At 39.3% G+C, this 19,194-nt stretch overlaps 2 protein-coding genes across 8 annotated transcripts in view; both read right to left on the reverse strand.

Moving 5' to 3' along the window:
• Positions 1 to 11,583, reverse strand: part of DRP2 (dystrophin related protein 2) — a 206,713-nt gene extending 195,130 nt beyond the window's left edge. For 3 of the 4 annotated variants that reach the window (XM_072123744.1, XM_072123748.1, XM_072123749.1), the window contains exon 1: positions 11,458 to 11,583. The gene's annotated coding sequence lies outside the window, so the exon portion shown is untranslated. Of the gene's footprint in view, positions 1 to 4,403; positions 4,718 to 11,457 lie in introns of those variants that run through there. The other variant, XM_072123746.1, reaches the window with a different exon arrangement.
• A 3,906-nt stretch (positions 11,584 to 15,489) lies between these two features.
• CENPI (centromere protein I) overlaps positions 15,490 to 19,194 on the reverse strand; it is a 93,365-nt gene continuing 89,660 nt past the window's right edge. For 2 of the 4 annotated variants that reach the window (XM_072125780.1, XM_072125779.1), the window contains one exon: positions 15,490 to 16,742. In XM_072125780.1, the coding sequence (XP_071981881.1) occupies positions 16,629 to 16,742 (114 nt within the window). In that variant the 3' untranslated portion in view covers positions 15,490 to 16,628. The remainder of the gene's footprint in view (positions 16,743 to 19,194) is intronic. The other 2 variants (XM_072125778.1, XM_072125777.1) reach the window with 2 other exon arrangements.

A 19,194-nucleotide genomic window follows, 5' to 3' on the forward strand; every position in this document is an offset into this window, starting at 1 on the left:
AAATTGAGCAAAGATAAGAAAAACTGTATGAATGAGGTATCATCGTAATCGTAGTGAACCAGAGAATAAAGATAAAAAATTATTTTTACATTACGATGAGGGGAAGCAGGGGAAAAAAAGTGTTAAAAATCCCAAATAAAAATTGATGATTTTGTTTGTGTCCCCCTTGAAATAGTTAATAAAATATCATGAATACGCTTAAGACACCCCAAAATAATTACCTATAGTTTGTATCTCACCCTGCAAATAATAAGCCCTCATATGTTCACATTACCAAAAAAATTAAATTTTACAGCTTGTACAATGTGACAATACAAATCTGCTGTAAATAGGGCAGCTTCTATTCCATGCCCAGCCGTGCGTCCATTTTGCAGTTTACCACCAAATATGGGGTATCAGTACACTCGGAAGAAATTGGGCATCAAATGTTGCAGAGCATTTCATCATTTAATTTATTCTGAAACTGTCAGTTTTGGCCTAAATGAATTTGTTTTCCAAAAAAATTCTAAAGTTTCTAAATCGCAGGTCCATATTGTTTTAACCCATGTGAAACACTAAAAGGGTTAATAGACTAAATAGAAGTTGTTTTACATACGATGAGGAATGAAGTTTCTATAGTGGGGTAATTAATGTGGTTTTACTATTATTTAGGACTTTCAAAGTCACTTGGAAGCTGAGTTGTCCCTCAAAATGTGAGTTTGGGGGATTTTCATGAAAATGAGAAAAATCGCACCTAAAGTTCTGCGCCTTATATCATCCTAGAAAAATGAGAGGATGCATAAAATATCATCTCAACTAAAGCAGACATTCCATAAATGTTAATTATCATGTTCTTTGAGTAGTTTTACTTCCTGTCTGGAAAGCAGAACATTTCAAACTTGGAAAATGAAGAATTTTTACAAACTTTCGCCAAATTTTCACTTTTTTTCAGATCGAAACGCAAAACTTATCACTTAAATTTTACAACTAACATGAAGAACAATGTATCACGAGAAAACATTCTCAAAATCGGGATATGTTTAAGTGTTACGAAGTTATAACCAATTATCGTGACACAGGGCAGATTTGAAAAATCGAGTCTGGTCATTGAGCTGAAAACTAGTGTCGGTGATAAGGGGTTAAGTACGGATCTGACAATAATATTGTCCAGAATTGCTTCATAATCCCCTCAATCCTCCTCCATTGAGAATTATAGGCTGTGATTAATCTCACCTTATTTTCAGTGGACTGCTGGAAGTCATGCTTGATGTTAAGGGGGCTGCCTTTCAAGGCAGCAAAAAGAGGTATTGTCCCATCCAGGAAAACCTATGTGCATATTTCCCAGAATCCCCTAGTGAAGCATCCAGGGCCACACACCTACAAAGAAGCCTTAATTGGCAAAGTCTCTTTTCAGGCAGATAGTCATACAACGCCAATAACTTCATTTAAAGGGACATGCTCAGCTTTCAAGTTCAGAGGTCTAAATAATGGTACAACCCTGTAAAATACCCAGTTTTAGAAACTACACCCCTCAATGTTTGAAAAAACTGTTTTAAGAAGTCTATTAACCCTATAGATGTTTCACAGGGGTAAAACAATATGGAGGTGCAATTTAGAAATTCTACTTTTTTTAGACAACACATTAATTTTGACCCAGAAATTAAACGTTCACAATGGATTAAAGGGCAAAAAACTCAAAAAAGTTTGGCACCCAATTTCTCTTTTTCAATACCTTAAGAGCACTCATATTTGGGGCACATAACATGTTTTGATTATTTTTTAGAACATTTTTGGATTGTAAACCAAGAACACTGACATACTGGTGGGCAGGATCTGCTGTTCTTTAAACTTCATATCCCCTATTTTAAAGACACAAAGGGTTTACAATTTATGCAAATGAGCTCTCACTGCCAGAGGGGGGCACACACCAGTATGTCAGTGTGCTTGGTTTACAATTGTTGAGGGGTGAATGGTGAACTGTTTGTCTGTGTGTTTGTACCTTTTCTTCTTTTTCTCCTCCTGCTAGCCAGCAAACCTTTTGTCTCTGTCCACTATTGTTTCAAACCAGTTCAGCAGTCACCACTCAGCATTACCTGATCTTACCTGTGTGAGTGCAAAACCTGAGCAGAGGGTGAGCTGGGGTTATATAGCTGCACCTGATTACTACCAGGTGATGCAGAGCTGAAGCCATGCAGTTTATGTTTGTATTTCTAACTTTGGTTACTTTGTGTATATTGTAAACTCCCCTTTATTTTTATATTGTGTATTATACTGTATTGTGGTGTTATGTATATTAAGTAAGAAATATATTTGTGTTTGTTGTTAAAGGTGCAACCCTGGGGTGTATCCCTTTATCAAGGGTAATAGTTGGGTATTTAATGACACCTGTGTGTACATGGATTGTCTCTAGGTCAGAGTGTCTGATCTGACCACAGGGGAGCTGCTTGTTCCAAGGTAGCTGCAACCTGACCCCTGAATTATCTGCATTTTTGTTCTGTACATTTTATTTTTGTGCAAATAAATGCAAGCCTTTTTTTTGGACCTGAAGCCTGAGTAAAGATTTCTTTTTTTTAACGGCCAGAAGACCCCACATCTCAACAACAATCCTTCATCCTCGTGGTAGATGTCCTTTAATATACACTGGGACTTGAACCACTGGGACACAGCATGGCAATACTTATGTATTGCAGTGCAAAGTATACTGTCTGAGTGTGCAGGTGCATGCTCAGACAGTTTATATTCAGATCCAGAAGAGATCTGACTGTAGGTTTCACCGGGCAGCCCCAGGCTCCCTCAACAGACCCAGTGCCATGAAGAACATTGGATACCCCCGGTAAACTCATGTCAAGTCCCAATCCCCTAGGGGGAATGTGCTATAATCCCCTTACATGCTGCAGTCATTCTTGACCATGGTATGTAAAGAGTTAACACTTGCGTTTGGAAGCATCGCAAGTGTTACAGTAGGGCTGTACAGTCAGCTGTATATTACTGTTGTTGGGTCCACTCGTGAGCTGGTGCCCAGTAGCGGATTAGGTGTCCTATGACCCCCTAGCTTCCAAACCAACATGTGCCTGGATGTTAGAACTTAAAGGGGTATTCTCATCTGGGCATTCACATTCAGTTTAATTAAACTGCCATATATGAACATTTCTTCAATTAGATGTTATTAAAAAAATGAAATAAAATTAATTAAATGTGGATGCCCAGATGAGAATACCCCTTTAAGTACTACTCTATATCCTTAATCTTGTGCTCTCTTAAAAATAATTTAATGATGAACTTAAAACTTGCTCTTAAAACCCATCTATTAAGGAAAGCAAATCACATTCCTTAACTTCATGAAACCATCCACCCCAAATACAGTCCAAACCAGATCTCTCAATCTCTCAGACAGTGTAGGAGATCCGGACTGCTGCACCTGGCTGCCCGGCCTCTGAGCGCTCTGCAGCTGAACTCCCCCTCATACTGTAAATACTCATGTATAAGCCAAGGCACCTAATTTTACCACAAAAAAAACTTGGACAAACCCTAGGGTAGCAAATGCAGCCACTACTCTAATAACATGTCCATCAGCAGCCACACCTCATTAATGAAATGTCCACAGCAGAGCCCCCCCTTTAATTAAATGTCCATAGCAGAACCCTCCTTTAAAGAAATGTCCGCAGCAGAGCCCTTCTTTAAACAAAAAATGTCCATAGTAGAGCTCCCCTTTAATGAAATGTCCACAGCAGAGGCCCCTTTAATGAAATATCCACAGCAGATGCGCCATTAATTGAAAGGTACACAGCAGAGCCCCCTTTACTGAAATGTCCATAGCAGAGCCCCCCTTTACTCAAATGTCCACAGCAGAACCCCCTATTAAAGAAATGTCCACAGCGGAGCCCCAATTTACAGAAATGTCCACAGCAGAGCCCCACTTTACAGAAATATCCACAGCAGAGCCCCCCTTTACAGAAATGTGCCCCGCAGAGCCCCCCTTTATAGAAATGTCCACAGCAGAGACCCATTTAAAGAAATGCCTACAGAGCAGAGCCCCCCTTTACTGAAATGTCCACAGCAGATGCCCCCTTTAAAGAAATGTCCATAGAAGATGCCCTCCCTTTACAAAAATGTCCACAGCAGAGGTCCCCTCTAAAGAAATGTCCACAGCAGAGCCCCCTTTAAAAAATGTCTCCTGCAGATACCCCCTATAAAAAAAATTCCACAGCAGAGCTCCCCTTTAATGAATGGAGATGGAGCCATGGGGAGAAAAAGCCAAAGGTGAGTATATAGGTACAAGATACAAGATAACAGCATGTAATTGATAACATGATCCGTACCAGCACTCATCGCGGTTGTTTTCAGCCCAAACTGCTTTCTAAAAAAGAAAATAGTTCTCTTCCCCACACAAATTTCCAACAAAAAAAAGTGTAAATTCTGCTCACCGATCCATCGCATGAGGGTGCTGGTCCGTGCTATAGATACCCTCTCCTGGACTGGAGAACACTGACTCGTATCGCACTCTTGTTGGTTGATCCAGCAAACAGGACACATAGACACCAGTACTTGAAAGTTAAAACTCCATGCCTTTATTTTCAGACCGTGGTCAAAGTGCAAAAAATTGTGACGTAAAAGCTTTAAGAAACACACATCAGCAACACGTTTCAAATGCACTATGCGTCCTTTCTCATGGCTGTGTTATAAACATGTTATAGGGGCTGCTTGGTGTCTCCTTCAATACTCCACCTGTTTAACCCCTTAACGCTGAAGCCACTTTTCACCTTCCTGACACGGACCATTTTTTAAAATCTGACATGTGTCTATTTAAGTGGTTATAACTTTGGAACGCTTTAACATATCCAGTTGATTTTGAGATTGTTTTTTCGTGACACATTGTACTTCATGCTGGTTGAGAAATTTAATAAATATATTTAGTATTTATTTATGAAATAAATGGAAATTTGGCAAAAATTTTGAAAAAAACAATGTTTTCCAAATTCAAAATTTTCTACTTTTTGGAAAGTTGGTCATAGCACTAAAATAACTTGATAACTAACATTTTCCATATGTCTGCTTTAACTTGGCATCATTTTTCAAACATCTTTTCCTTTATTTTGGATGTTAGGAGGCTTATAACTTTAGGTGCAATTTTTCAGATTTTTACGAAAATCATCAAAACCTACTTTTGGAGGGTCAATTTAGTTAGAAGTGACTTTATAAGGCCCACATGACAGAAACCCCCCACAAATGACACCATTTTAGAAACTACACCCCTCAAAATATTCAAAACAACCTTTGGGAATTTTGTTAACCCTATGAGCGTTTCATGAGCGTGAAAGATAAATGAAAGTGAAATTAGAGAAATGTAATTTTATCTTAATATAGATTCATTTAACACTAAAATTTGCACCTTCACAATGGGTTAAAAAGGAAAATGCATTTTACAATGTTGAGGGCAATTCCTCTTGAGTATGCCAATACCCATTTTGTCACTGTACCCTGCTGTACGGGCACAGGGGGGCACTTGGAATGGAAAGAGCGTTGTTTCGTTTTTGCAGGGCAAATATGGCTGAAAAAGTTTACATGTGTCAGGATGCATTTGGAGAGCCATAGTGGTACCAAAACAGAGGAAAGCCCCAACATGAGACACCATTTTGGAAAGTACACCCCTTGGAGAGTTTAGCAACGTGTAATTTGTGTATTTTCCCCAATAGGTGTTTGATTCAATTAGGCCCCAAAAGGGAAAAAAGGTGAAAATTTTCTCAAAAAAGTCACTTTTACCCCAAATTTTTGTAAGCCACAAGGGATAAAAGATGAAACAACCCCATAAATGTGTAAAACTATTTCTCCTAAGCACAGAACTGCACCACTTTTGCATATAAAGTGTTGTATGGGTGCACAGTAGGGCTCAGAAGGGAAAGTGGGGCTTTGGCCTTTTAGAAGCCAGATTTGACAATCATCCTTTACATGTGTCAGGATGCATTTGGAGAGCCCTAGTGGTACCAAAACAGAGGGGAACCCCAACAAGTGTCACCATTTTGGAAAGTGCACCCTTTGGAGAATTTAGCAAGGTGTAATATGTGTATTTTCCGCTACAGGTGTTTGCTTCAATTAGGTCCCTAAAAGGAAAAAGGTGAACATTTTCCCAAAAAAGTCACTTTTACGGCTAATTTTTGTATCCCATAAGGCATTAAAGATGAAACAACCCCAAAAAATGTGTACTAGCATTTCTCCCGAGTATAAAATTGCCCCACACATGCAAATAAAATGTTGTATGGGTACGCAGTGAAGCTCAGAAGGGAAAGAGGGGCGTTGGCCTTTTAGAAGCCAAATTTGACAGACATCCTTTACATGTGTCAGGATGCATTTGGAGAGCCGTAGTGGTACCAAAACAGAGCGGAATCCCAACGAGTATCACCATTTTGGAAAGCACACCCCTTAGAGAATTTAGCAAGGTGTAATATGTGTATTTGTCCGTAAAGGTGTTTGATTTAATTAGGACTTAAATAGATAAAAGGTGAACATTTTCTTATAAAGGTCATTTTACTCCTAATTTTATATAGCCACAAGGGATAAAAAAATGAAATAACCCCTCAAAATGTGTAAACCTATTTCTCTCGAGTGTAGAAGTACCCCACATGTGTATATAAAATGTTGTATGGGCGCACAGTAAAAGGAAAGGGGAATGTTTGCCTTTTAGAAGCCAAATTTGACAGAAATGTTTGACATGCATTTGGAGAACCCTAGTGGTATAAAACAGATAAGAATCCGAAAAGTGACCCTAATCTTTGAATGCACACCCCTTAGAGAATTTTGCAATGTGTAATATATGTATTTGCCCCTACAGGTGAATGATCCAATTAGGCCCGAATCATTAAAAAGGTGAAAATTTTCCTATAAATGTCACTTTACCCCTAATTTATGTAAGCCACAAGGGATAATATATTAAATAACCCCAAAAAAGGTGTAAAACTATTTCTCCCGAGTGTAGAAGTACCCCACATGTGCATATAAAATGCTTTATGGGCGCACAGTAGAGGAAAAGAGGGATGTTTGTCTTTTAGAGGCCAAATTTGTAAGAAATCCTTCACATGTGTCAGGATACATTTGGAGAGCCGTAGTGGTACCAAAACAGAGGAAAACCCGAAAAGTGACCCTAATTGTTGAATGTACACCCCTTGGGGAATATAGCAAGGTGTAATATGTGGTGTAGTGTAATACATGTGGTGAAATGAGCATTTTGAACATATAGGTGGTTTCCAAATATGATGTGCAACGGAGTCCAAGATGGAAATTGCAATTATTTCTGGAAAGTTCAGTGCCCATTATGTGGCGCCCCTTATGAAATAATGGAGGGGTATAGGGAGCAACGGGACATAACAGTTGTTACAATTATTCATTTTACTGAAATTAATTCACAATAGGTTGGGCGTGAATTGTGAATGTCTAGTGTAAAAGGAGGTAGAATATACCAAGGGACCAACTAAACTTTTGTCACTCTGGAGTTGTCGCAGGTCTCTTAGTAGTATGTAGTGTCCATCCTAACTTCTCTTTTGGAACAGACTCTTTATTGAGTCCTACCATTAGAAGCAGCAGAATTCACCGGGAAAATGCTGTCCTGGCAAAACACAGGAACATCTAAACCAGAGGTACTGGGGCCCGTCCTTCTTGTCCCAATATTAGTTTCCTAATATCTTCCTCTTGAAAACGGAGAAATGATACGGCAGGACATGCACATTGGAACAGCTCGTAAGAGTTGTACACCATAATCTGTACAATGTACACGGCCCGCACTTTTGTACCAAATCTTCGTTTTAGTAGGGAAATTATCACCAAGTGTTGCTTTTATTCACCCTAGCGATGCCCATTGTGACGAATATTGCTGCTTTTGGCTGGACCAAATCGACCAGCAAATAGCGGCAAACATGGACAGAGGGGGGCAACAAAACCCCTCTGGACCGCAAGGCAAAATTGGTGGCTGTCAGGAACAGCCGCCACCCTGCCCCGATCACCGTGTCTATAGACATGGTGACCGGTATTACTGACGTCATAAGTAAATTCGCTGCTATCGGCTCGTCTGAATTGATGAGCCAGTAGCAGCGATAATAAACTGGGGGTGTGTGGGGGGGACGTAACCCTTCTGGTCCATTGGGCAGGATGGATGGCTGTCAGGAACAACCACCGTCTTACCCCGATCAGTGAACAGCCGCCGTCTTACCCTGACCGGTGTTGGAAAGTCACTACCCGCCGCACCGTTCTATAACAACGCTCGTTGGGAATAGGCTATACAATCTTTATTTATTTTTTAAGCAATTTAGACAAATAAGGGCTTATTTTTTGCGAGACGAGATGCACTGTAAAAAAAAACTTAATTTTAGTGGGTTTTTAGCTTATTAAAGAAATTTTATTAACTTTTTACGTGTGGAGGAAAATAAAATCATCAATTCTTGTTTTGGATTTTTAGCATTTTTTGGGGGGGTTGTTCACTGTAGCATAACAATAATATATTATCTTTATTCTACGGATCACTACGATTACGGTGATACCTCATTTATATAGTTTTATTTTTATTTGTCCAATTTTATTGAAGGAAAACTAGAATAGAAAAAATTGCATTTGTTTTAGTATTGCCATTTTTATAGCAGCATAATTATAGTATTTTTTGGTTTACGGAGCTGGTTGTAAGCTTATTTTTTTGCGTGACAAGTTGCTCTTTTTATTGGTATCATTTTGGTGCTTGTAACTTTTTCGGATCACTTTTTAGAACATTTTTTGTAAAGCAATTTGATAAAAAGTTTTAATTTTTGGCAAGTTTTTGGTTTTTTTTTTTTTACCACATTCACCGAGTGGGTCCAATTATGATTAGGATTTATTGTACAGATTGTTACGGACGCGGCGATACCAAATAAGTGGGGTTTTTTCGTGATTTAGTGTTTTTTATACTTTATTACTTGTGTAAAGGGAAATGTGGTGTTTGGGGGGGACTTTCACTTTCTTTTATTATTTATTTTTACTGTAAAAAACCTTTATTTATTTTTACTTTTTTTACATTTACTGACATCTTAGCTTGAACAAGTGATCTTCTGATCACTTGTTCAAGCTATTTTACAGGTTACACAGTGCAATACAGATGTATTGCACTGTGTAATGTAAGACACTGAGCATGCTGCGCATGCCCAGTGTCTTACAGCCGGGTCCTGCCAGGAGGCAGGGACCCGGCACCGAGAGGAGGATCGCGCAGCCCCGGGCACCGGCAGTCCCGGGGCTGCGATCGGAGGAGCGGACCCCCCCGGTAAGCGCCGCGGGGGGGTCCGATTCACATTTAAATATCTTTAAATGCCTCTAACACACCGCGGTCAGCGCGACCGCGGCGTGTTAGGGGTTAACACCCGCGATCGGAGAAATCTCCGATCGCGGGTGTTAGAGGCGGGTGTCAGCTATAACATATAGCCGACACCCGCAGCTTCTGGCCACGGCTCCGTTCAGGAGCCGGGGCCAGAAGCTTGACGTAATAGTACTGCATTTTGCGGGAACGCACCTCCCGCGATGCAGTACTATTACGTCAAATGTCGGGAAGGGGTTAAGTTTGTCCGCTCCTTCCTACCTGTCTGCGGTCCATCAAAGTTTTTGTGTGTATTTTAAATTCGATAGACAGCACACAGATAGGAAGGGGCGGACAAACTTAAACAGGTGGAGTAATAAAGGAGACACCAAGGAGCCCTTATAACATGTGTGCTCTCTTATCATTCACAACACACGCATAGTGAGTTTGAAATGCATTGCTTATGTGTGTTTTTTAAAGCTGTTATGTCAGAATTTTTGCACTTTGACTACGGTCTGAAAATAAAGGCATGGAGTTTTAACTTTCAAGTATTGGTGTCTAAGTGTCCTGTTTGCTGGATGAACCAACAAGAGTGGAATACTCTTCCCCATACAGTGCTTAAAAAATGTGGGTGTAGTTTTGCATTCAACCCCTTACATAAAAGAAAACTAAGCTATACCAGACAGGGCATGGATTAGTTAAAGGGGATAAATATGTGATTGGGGAGGGCCTGAATGCTTCATTTGGTGCAGAATTGACTTTCCATCGGAATTCCAGATTGTAAATCTGAATGTGCCACTAGCATGGTGCAATTCTGGGGTCCCACATTCCGCATAAAGTGGGGATTCTAAACTGTTGGACACTGTTGATCATACATTTATTAAGATGTTACATTCATGTAAGCGTTGATACAACCACGATAAACTTGCAGCATGCAGTATCAGGCTCTGTGGTAAATCTGGTGCACTAGTCAGACTGTCCCTCAAACTTTGCACTTTAACTTTTCAGAAAATAAAAGATATACAAAAAGTGATAGGCAAGCCACTTCATCTCCAAACACTTTAATTAAAAAGTGATCAAAAAGTCATACTTTCCCAAAACAGTACCAATGAAAAGTAAAGCTGGTCCAAAAAAAAAACATATTTAGCCATCTGGATAACAAAACACCGGTATCCACATCCTTCTAGTTCTCGGCTAGGTCACGTGATTACTCTAAGTGTGGACAATTCCTCAGGGTGTCACAGCGATAAAAAGAAAATCTGACTCCCTGTTCTGACATGAGCCAACTCCAATTGGCAATGTCTTATTAAGCGAATAAATAACTCACCAAATACAGCCGCTGGTAAGAGGATTCCCTTAATAACATCTACCTTTCTATCAGACTGGGCATTTACTACAATTCACTGGTGGCTAACTGCTGCCTATTCATGGCTACAGCGACGTGGATGGGATATTCCAAGTTACATACCACATAAGAATCTGCATTGCAAACTCAGCCCTGTGCCTCCCACTGCATGACCTCAGTGTCATGTATCTTACTGTATATTTACAAGAATGTAAAACTAGTATAAAGCAGTATAGTATATTCATAATTAATGTAATAATGCAGATCTAGAATATTTGCTTGATGAATGGCACAGTACATTCACTGAATGTATATCTAGATGAACACACTTGTTGTATAATACAGTATAGTATATTCATAACAGATGTAATAATGCAGATCTGTAATATTTGCTTGTTGAATGGTGAATCTAGATGCACACACTTGTTGTATAATACAGTATAGTATATTCATAACAGATGTAATAATGCAGATCTGGAATATTTGCCTATTGAATGGTGAATCTAGATGCACACACTTGTTGTATAATACAGTGGATACTTTGGAGGGCTCATTATAATTCATGAGTGAAAAGGACCCGCTTCTGTCTATGCAGGGACAAGCACTGAGCCGGGGAAGGACATGACACCTCACGGTGCACGGAGCTTCCACCTGTGTGACACCCCCCGAGCCCATAACATCCCTATAAGACCAATACATGGCGGTGTCACACAGGCTGCCAGCGGGATGCAGAGCTCTACAATAGCGGGCGCCAGGCATGACAGGCGGGAGGAATGACACAGACTCGGGTGATAGACGTGGGGGAAATGGTCGGGTTACATTAGAGGCCTACCTTGTGTGGAGCAGGGTGATATGGGGGCTGAGTACTGAGGCGCTCTCACTGCGCCTGTCCAATCCCTCTCGCCGGCTGCCAGTGTTATTATTGCCCCCTCCCCGGATTTCTTCCCGCATCATTGGGCGCAGAGCATCCTCTATGTACAGGAGGAGGACGCAGGGAGAAGACGAGCCCTACCTGAGGAATAATACCAGTGGACATGTATAGGCATAGACTATTCCAGTATAGTGGAATAAATATTCAGTGTAGCTTATTTATAAAGACTGGAGTTCCCCTCCTAACACCAACCCAGACATGAGTGAAAATCAGAGTGTGGGCCTCTAAGGGCACCCACCATTATTGTGTGGAATGAATGGGTGGTGTAGTGGAAATGCAAAAAAGAAAAATCTGAAGGATATTGTGGGAAATGTGGAAAAGGTTCCCTTTACACCACCATTAGCACCCTTTCCTGTCACGGTCTCAGGTAACTTAAAGGGGTTGTCCACTTTAAGCACAATCCAGCAAATAATTAATCTTCTTTGTGTAATGAAAAGTGATATAATGTGCAAATAAACTTCTTCTCTTCTTGCTGTTATTCTATAGGAAGCTTCATTGTTTAGTTCCTGTAGATAACCACAGGTCCATGGTGATGTGCTATCACACAGGTGCCTGGCTCCTTATAACACATAGCTTTGATTACTCTCCATTATATAACGAGCCATGCGCCTGTGTGACATCACATGACCATGGAATGGTGTTTAGCTACAGCAAGTAAACAATGAAGCTTGTTGCATGACAGCAAGATTCAGAAAGCCATGAAGAATTGATACGGAAAGTATATTGGAAAACTGAATACATTTTCGTTACATAAACAATATAAATTATTTGCTGTAATTTGCTTAAAGTTGAAAACCCCTTCAACCCTTCAAGTATTTTTTTTTTTTTTTTCAGAAATAAATTGTGCAAATAGTCCCATTGTTTCTCTTTTCTTCTGTCACAGTGAATAGTTTCTGTAAGGCTTCTTAAGTCCATACAAGGAGAGGGGGTAAAAGGGAACCTGTCACCACATTTTTCACAAATACAGCTCGTGACAGCCCTATCAATTAAATAACACCCTTCTTTTAGCTTAAAATTGTTTCCCTCAAAACCCCATAAAATCACTTTTGTTTTCTTGCCTGGCATAAAGCTGTGAGTCAGAAGGGACGTCAGCCCAGTCTAGTGGCTCCTCCTCATGCCTCTATGGAGGCATGCTGGGATTTCATGTGATCAGATACATACATGAAGTAGATTGCACGGCTGTGACAGGTATTTAACAGGGGTCTGCGCTGACATTGTGTTGCACATGATCAGATTTTGGCGCAGCTGCACTGGCTTTCACGTGAAATTGGGGGGGCGTACTGTCGGACGATCCGACTTATTCGGACTGAGCGGGAGATTTAAATTTCCATGCCAGCGAGCACACACACTGCCACTAATGCCAGAAGATCGCTTATGGGCTTGATTCTGCACATTGCCAAGTGGAAATCAGGTGAACAGTTTTGCACACTCATCTGACCATTACTCTTTTGACGTTATCACACGAGGTGCCACTCTCCTTTGTTTTATTTTTTGTATTCTTCCTTGTAGTTGAATATTGGCAGACAGTCCCTAAGTGCTGGTAGCAGTGAGACCTCTCAATCAGGAACAGGGAGGCAGTGCAGTGCACAGAACACTGCATATGCCGCACTCCATTATTATCATTATTGGACTTGCATCAGGTGAGTTGCATATAAGTTTACAAACTGATTTTGTTTTAACATTGCAGCCATGGAAAGGAACCTTTAAGTGATGATTTTTAATCATAGTTGTTTTAAAGGAGTATTTATTTTCAGTAGGTTAAGTTGTATGGTAGGTTCCCTCTAATTATTAACTCTGGCTATACCTAGAGAATATTTTCCTTGATAAGGCAGGCGCAGAATAAGGCATTTTGTTGCCCTAGTCAGACAAGAACATGGGGTTACCACTTCCCCCATATATATTTAAAATATACCCAGTCCCCAGGTACAAGTACAACTGGGCAGACTGCCATCATACAATGCTCAAAAAAAAATAAATAAAGGGAACACCTAAACAACACAATATAAGTTATTATTATAACTCAAAATTAACCATGCCCCCCGTTCTCTTTAAGACTTATATAATTTATAAGATTTATTTAATGTCTCATAACCTCCATACTTAGAAATTTTGTGACTTTCCTGAACCCTCTCCTTTTTATGGACTGGAACCCAGAACTTAACTGCATATTCCAGATGTGGCTGAAATAATGCCTTGTACAGTGGTAATATTATATCGCTATCAGAGTCTACACACATACAAAAAAGGATCAAATAGCGATCCTGGAAACTACAGACCCGTGAGTCTAACTGCTGTGGTGGGGAAAATATTTGAGGGGTTTATTAGAGATGCTATCCTGGAGTATCTCACTGTGCACAACCTTATAACCCAGCATCAGCATGGGTTTATGAGAGATCGGTCCTGTCAGACTAATCTGATTGGTTTCTACGAGGAGGTAAGTTCAAGACTGGATCTGGGGGACGCTGTGGATGTTGTATATCTGGACTTCTCAAAGGCATTTGACAATGGTATATAAAATGAGACTGCTGGGAATAGGAGAAAATCTGTGTATTTGGGTAAGTAATTGGCTTAGTGATAGAAAACAGAGGGTCGTCATTAATGGCACATTCTCAGATTGGGTTGAGGTTACTAGTGGAGTGCCACAGGGGTCAGTATTGGGGCCACTTCTTTTTAATATTTTTATTAATGACCTTGTAGTGGGTTTACACAGTCAAGTTTCAATATTTGCAGATGATACTAAGCTGTGTAAAGTAATAAATACTGAGGTCGATAGTTTAGCATTACAGAGGGATTTGTGGAAGCTTGAGGGATGGGCAGAGAAATGGTTGATGAGGTTTAATGTAGATAAATGTAAAGTTATGCACTTGGGCCATGGAAACAAAAAGTATAATTATGTTCTAAACGGTCAATTACTTAGTAAAACTGAAGCTGAAAAGGACTTGGGGGTATTGGTGGATGGTAAACTTAATTGGTGCAAATGCCGGTTCTTGTCAATATTACCGCATTTTGAATTATATTTCCACTTCCCAGTACATGACATAGAATATAAGTACAAATTGTTTCGCAGAAAACAAGCCCTAACACGGCTCTGTCCATGGAAAAATAAAAAAGTTAGATTTTTTTTTAAAGTGGGGAGCGATAAACAAAATAAAATGGAAAAAGCCCATCAGGGGCAAGGGGTTAAAATGCCCCCTATGCCACAACTTTACAAATTCTCTGGGATAAGGGTTTGTGGTATCGGAGGCCACGTTCACACGTGGTATTTTGGTTGCATTTGGAAACGCAATCCAAAGGCTCCACTTGTGAGTACTTATTTTGATAAGGTTTCCAACACATTAACTGAATGCAGTGGAAAATCAATCTTACCTCAACGTGTGATCGCAGGTGGAGCCTTTGGATTGTGTTTCAAAACGCAACCACAATGCCACTTCCCCATGTGCCCTGACAGCAAGTTACATTCACATAAGGATTGTCCTCTTACTCGGAAAAAACTGCACAATATAGTCCTAGCAGCATTTTCTACTTTTCTCAATTAATGTGGGTAACTTTTGCAGCTAAATGAATGTATTAATGATAAATATTAGTGAATTCCAAATCAAACCTTCATCTTGTACGTAACCCAGGGACTGCTTGTAATTGTTTCTAAAGTTTTCTTAAAAATTTGACAGCATGCTGTTCGATTTATGATCTTTCTAGCGTCGTAATTAAACAAAAGGACACTTATAAAATTATACCAACCCTAAGATATGGTAATTTGGGTAGTAAGACTATCAGTTAAACCGAACATTTTGAAGTTTGAAAATAGCAAATATTTTCAAAAGGTTTACCAAATTCTTTTTTTTCAAAATATATCAACAAAAAATTCCCACTAACTTGAAGTACAAAATGTCACTGAAAAACAAACTCAAACACTTAAAGTGTAAGTTAAAGTGTTTTAAAGTTATACCCAGATAAAGTGACACATGCTGGTTTTGAAAAGTAGGCCTTGGTCATCAAGGCACAAATGAACTTGGTCACTAAGGGGTTAAAAGGACATCCACCATGAGTTTAGGGATGGTAAAAATAATAAAAGTAGTTCCTCAGGAACTTCTTAATAGGACATAACTCTATAAACTCCGATTGCAGAAATATAGTTACTAAATTTATGCAAATTTATATAAATATACATTACAATATACATTTATATTCTTCTAAAAAGTAGCATTTAGTAACCAAGCCCACACACACAAACAAGTTTTGAAAAGTGTAGTGAATGACAAAAATGGGAGTGTAAGGCTTAAAGTGTAACCATCATTTCAGATGATATTTTATATTGTGTGTGTGTGCGCGCGTGTATGGGGTATTGCGAACATTTTTCTAATATACTTCATTAAGAAATTCTCCTTAGTCTCTAAACAAACAGAATGCTAATTGTCCCTTAGACCAGTCTTCAATCCTGTAGACCGTTTTAATGTTAGTTCTATGTTGCTTTGGCAAATCTCTCTCTTCCTCACAAAGTGGATAGTGAGTGTTTACCCTTCTTGCACTTTCCCTGGCTGTAGTATGCTATGAACTCTATATTCAAAAGTAAAGGGGTTAATCCTCACTGTCAGAGTGGTTTAAACACACACAGGGAGATTAGAGGAGAGCTCACGTACCTTCATATAGACACACTGTACCGGCTGCAGTATGCATTTGTATGGGAGGGAGTAGCTTGATTTTTTTTTTTACATACTAATCAGAATTTGTTAATGGAGTATATTAGAAAAAATGTTCACCAAATCGCCTTCACACACACAATATTAAAAATGATCTCAAATGACGTTCCACTTTAAAGAAATCTTCCTCATGTGACCTGTGTATTCTTGTAGTGCTCTTAGAAGCCACAATGTTATTTTGTCACACCTTAGCTATTATGGGCTTACAGCTGCAATACAAACATATCACATTGTATTAAGCAGGAAGATTGACAAAATATATACATATGTATGTTAAAATAGATTTGTTTATACATTTATATGTACAAAAGAACCATACACACAATAAACGTCTACAAAAAAAAAAGTCAGTATTGAACTAGAACTAGATCTAGATCATGATGCCGTTTTCTTGGAGCTCACACGATTCACACTACTCTCCAAGAATAGCTTAAGGTCTGTCATTCCTTCACCATAGAGAAATTCAATGTACTCATCCCAATACTGGCCCTGTAAAATAATTGAACATATAATTAGCCACAAATCATGCAAGATACGAAAATTCAAACTCTATGCCTGTTTAGATCTATAAATGGCCGCTGAACCTTTTTTTTAACCAATGCAGCAGTAATTGGCACCTATGCATGACAAGTCGTTTTTTTATGACTTCTACAAATTCCTTAGCAGGACCAGGCTCATCTTCAGAGAGTGGGGGCATGCATATTTAATTAGTCTTTGGAGCCAATCGGCGCTCCGGTGACGTAGGCCAGAACGCCCCCGATTCATTAGCATATTTTTAGATGTTCTTTTTCAGGCGCATGCTGCAGTTCCTGGTGACTAGAAAAACAGGTTATCGGCCAAGTAAGTTTGGACAGTCTACCATCAGAAATTTTGATGGTCGATGTCCTTAAACATGATAAAAGAGACTCACAACACTTAACTCAAATACCATCATGTAGTTCGGCATATCATACCACTCACTATACATGGGCAAAATAATACCACATCATAATACCACATTATAATCACTATAGTGACCAATAATTCCACCATACTGTTACTAAAACAACACTATGCAAAGATCAACATCACCAATAAAATTGCTAGACCAGGAGTCAGTATTACCTATATAACATCTTCATCACATCCTCAAAAATGAACAGCATAATTAACAGCATAACAGTGGGACAATTTTTAAGAATCCACAGAATCTGTACTACAGATACAAATTTTGAAAAGCAGGCAATGGAAATGAAACTACGGTTCCAGGAAAGTGGATATTCTAAGAGAGCAATTGAACAGGGTTATAAACGGGCAAAACAAGTGAGGAGGGTTGACCTTTTGGTATCAAAGCCAAAAAAACAGTGGTCAGTATTATGCATTGACCATACCTTGGACAGATATCTTTCTAAACAACCATCTAATACCTATCGGCGATCAAGGAATCTGAAGGAACAATTAGTAAAAAGCTTTCATAGGGGGCGACGCCCAACTCCGAAGAAGGATTAGAGAACATGTTCTTGGAATAGAAGCAGCCAAGGATGAAGAATCTGACAAAAGTCTGAAGACCCTTCCACGACACTTCAACCAATATCACAACTGTGATGGCTCTCTTTTAAAGGTATGAGGCATTGACGGGTTTCTTTTTAACTGGTTAAGGACCCGGGCCCTTTCCTGTTTTTTCATTTCCATTTTTCACTCCCCACCTTCAAAAATCTATAACTTTTTTTATTTTAAGTAAAGAGCTGTGTGACGGCTTGTTTTCTGCGTAACAAATTGCACTTCATAGTGATGGTATTGAATATTCCATGCCATGTACTGGGAAGCGGGAAAAAATTCCAAATGCAGTGAAAATGGTGAAAAAACACATTTGCACCATTTTCTTGTGGGCTTGGATATTACGGCTTTCACTGAGCGCCCCAAATGACATGTCTACTTTATTCTTTGGGTTGGTACGATTACGGGGATACCAAATTTGTATAGGTTTTATAATGTTTTCATACATTTACAAAAATTAAAACCTCCTGTACAAAAATTTATTTTTTGATTTTGCCATCTTCTGGCGCTAACAACTTTTTTATACTTTGTTGTACGGAGCTGTGGGTGGTGTCATTTTTTGAGACTTTGATAATATTTTCAATGATATCATTTTTAGGACTGTACGACCTTTTGATCACTTTTTATAGATTTTTTAAAATATTTTTCAAAATGGCAAAAAAGTGCAATTTTCGACTTGGGCGCTATTTTCCGTTACAGGGTTAAACGCATTAAAAAAACGTGAATATATTTTGATAAATCAGCCATTTTCAGACGCGTCGATACCTAATGTGTTTATGATTTTTACTGTTTACATTTATGTCAGTTCTAGGGAAAGGGGGATGATTTGAATTTTTAGTTTTTTTTATTATATTTTTTTCAAACTTTTTTTTTATTTTTACTATTTTTCAGACTCCCTAGGGTACTTTAACCCTAGGTTGTCTGATCGATCCTATCATATACTGCCATACTACAGTATGACAGTATATGGGGATTTTCCTCCTCATTCATTACAATGTGCCATCAGCACGTTGTAATGAAGGGGTTAAAACGAAATAGCCTCGGGTCTCCAGAAGACCCGAGGCTACCATGGAGACGGATGGCCGCTCCCTGCTGACGCCAGGGGGAGGGGTTTGTTTATGTGTGAATTCTTGCCTCAAGCCTGTCTTGCGAGATGACATCAGTAACGCAAATGCAAATGTGGAGTCCCTATGGGTGGAGATAAGGGGAGGGAAAAAGAATAATAAAATATTACTAGGGGTTTGTTATAAGGCTCAAAATATAATGGAGGCAACAGAGGAAATGCTGATAAGTGGAATGGATGCGGCTTCAAAGCATGGTGAAGTACTTATCATGGGGGACTTCAATTACCCAGATATTGACTGGGGGGCAGAAACATGCAGGTCCTTCAAAGGTAGCAGGTTCT

Source organism: Engystomops pustulosus, chromosome 9 (genome assembly GCF_040894005.1).
Source record: "Engystomops pustulosus chromosome 9, aEngPut4.maternal, whole genome shotgun sequence".
Lineage (NCBI taxonomy): Eukaryota > Metazoa > Chordata > Amphibia > Anura > Leptodactylidae > Engystomops > Engystomops pustulosus.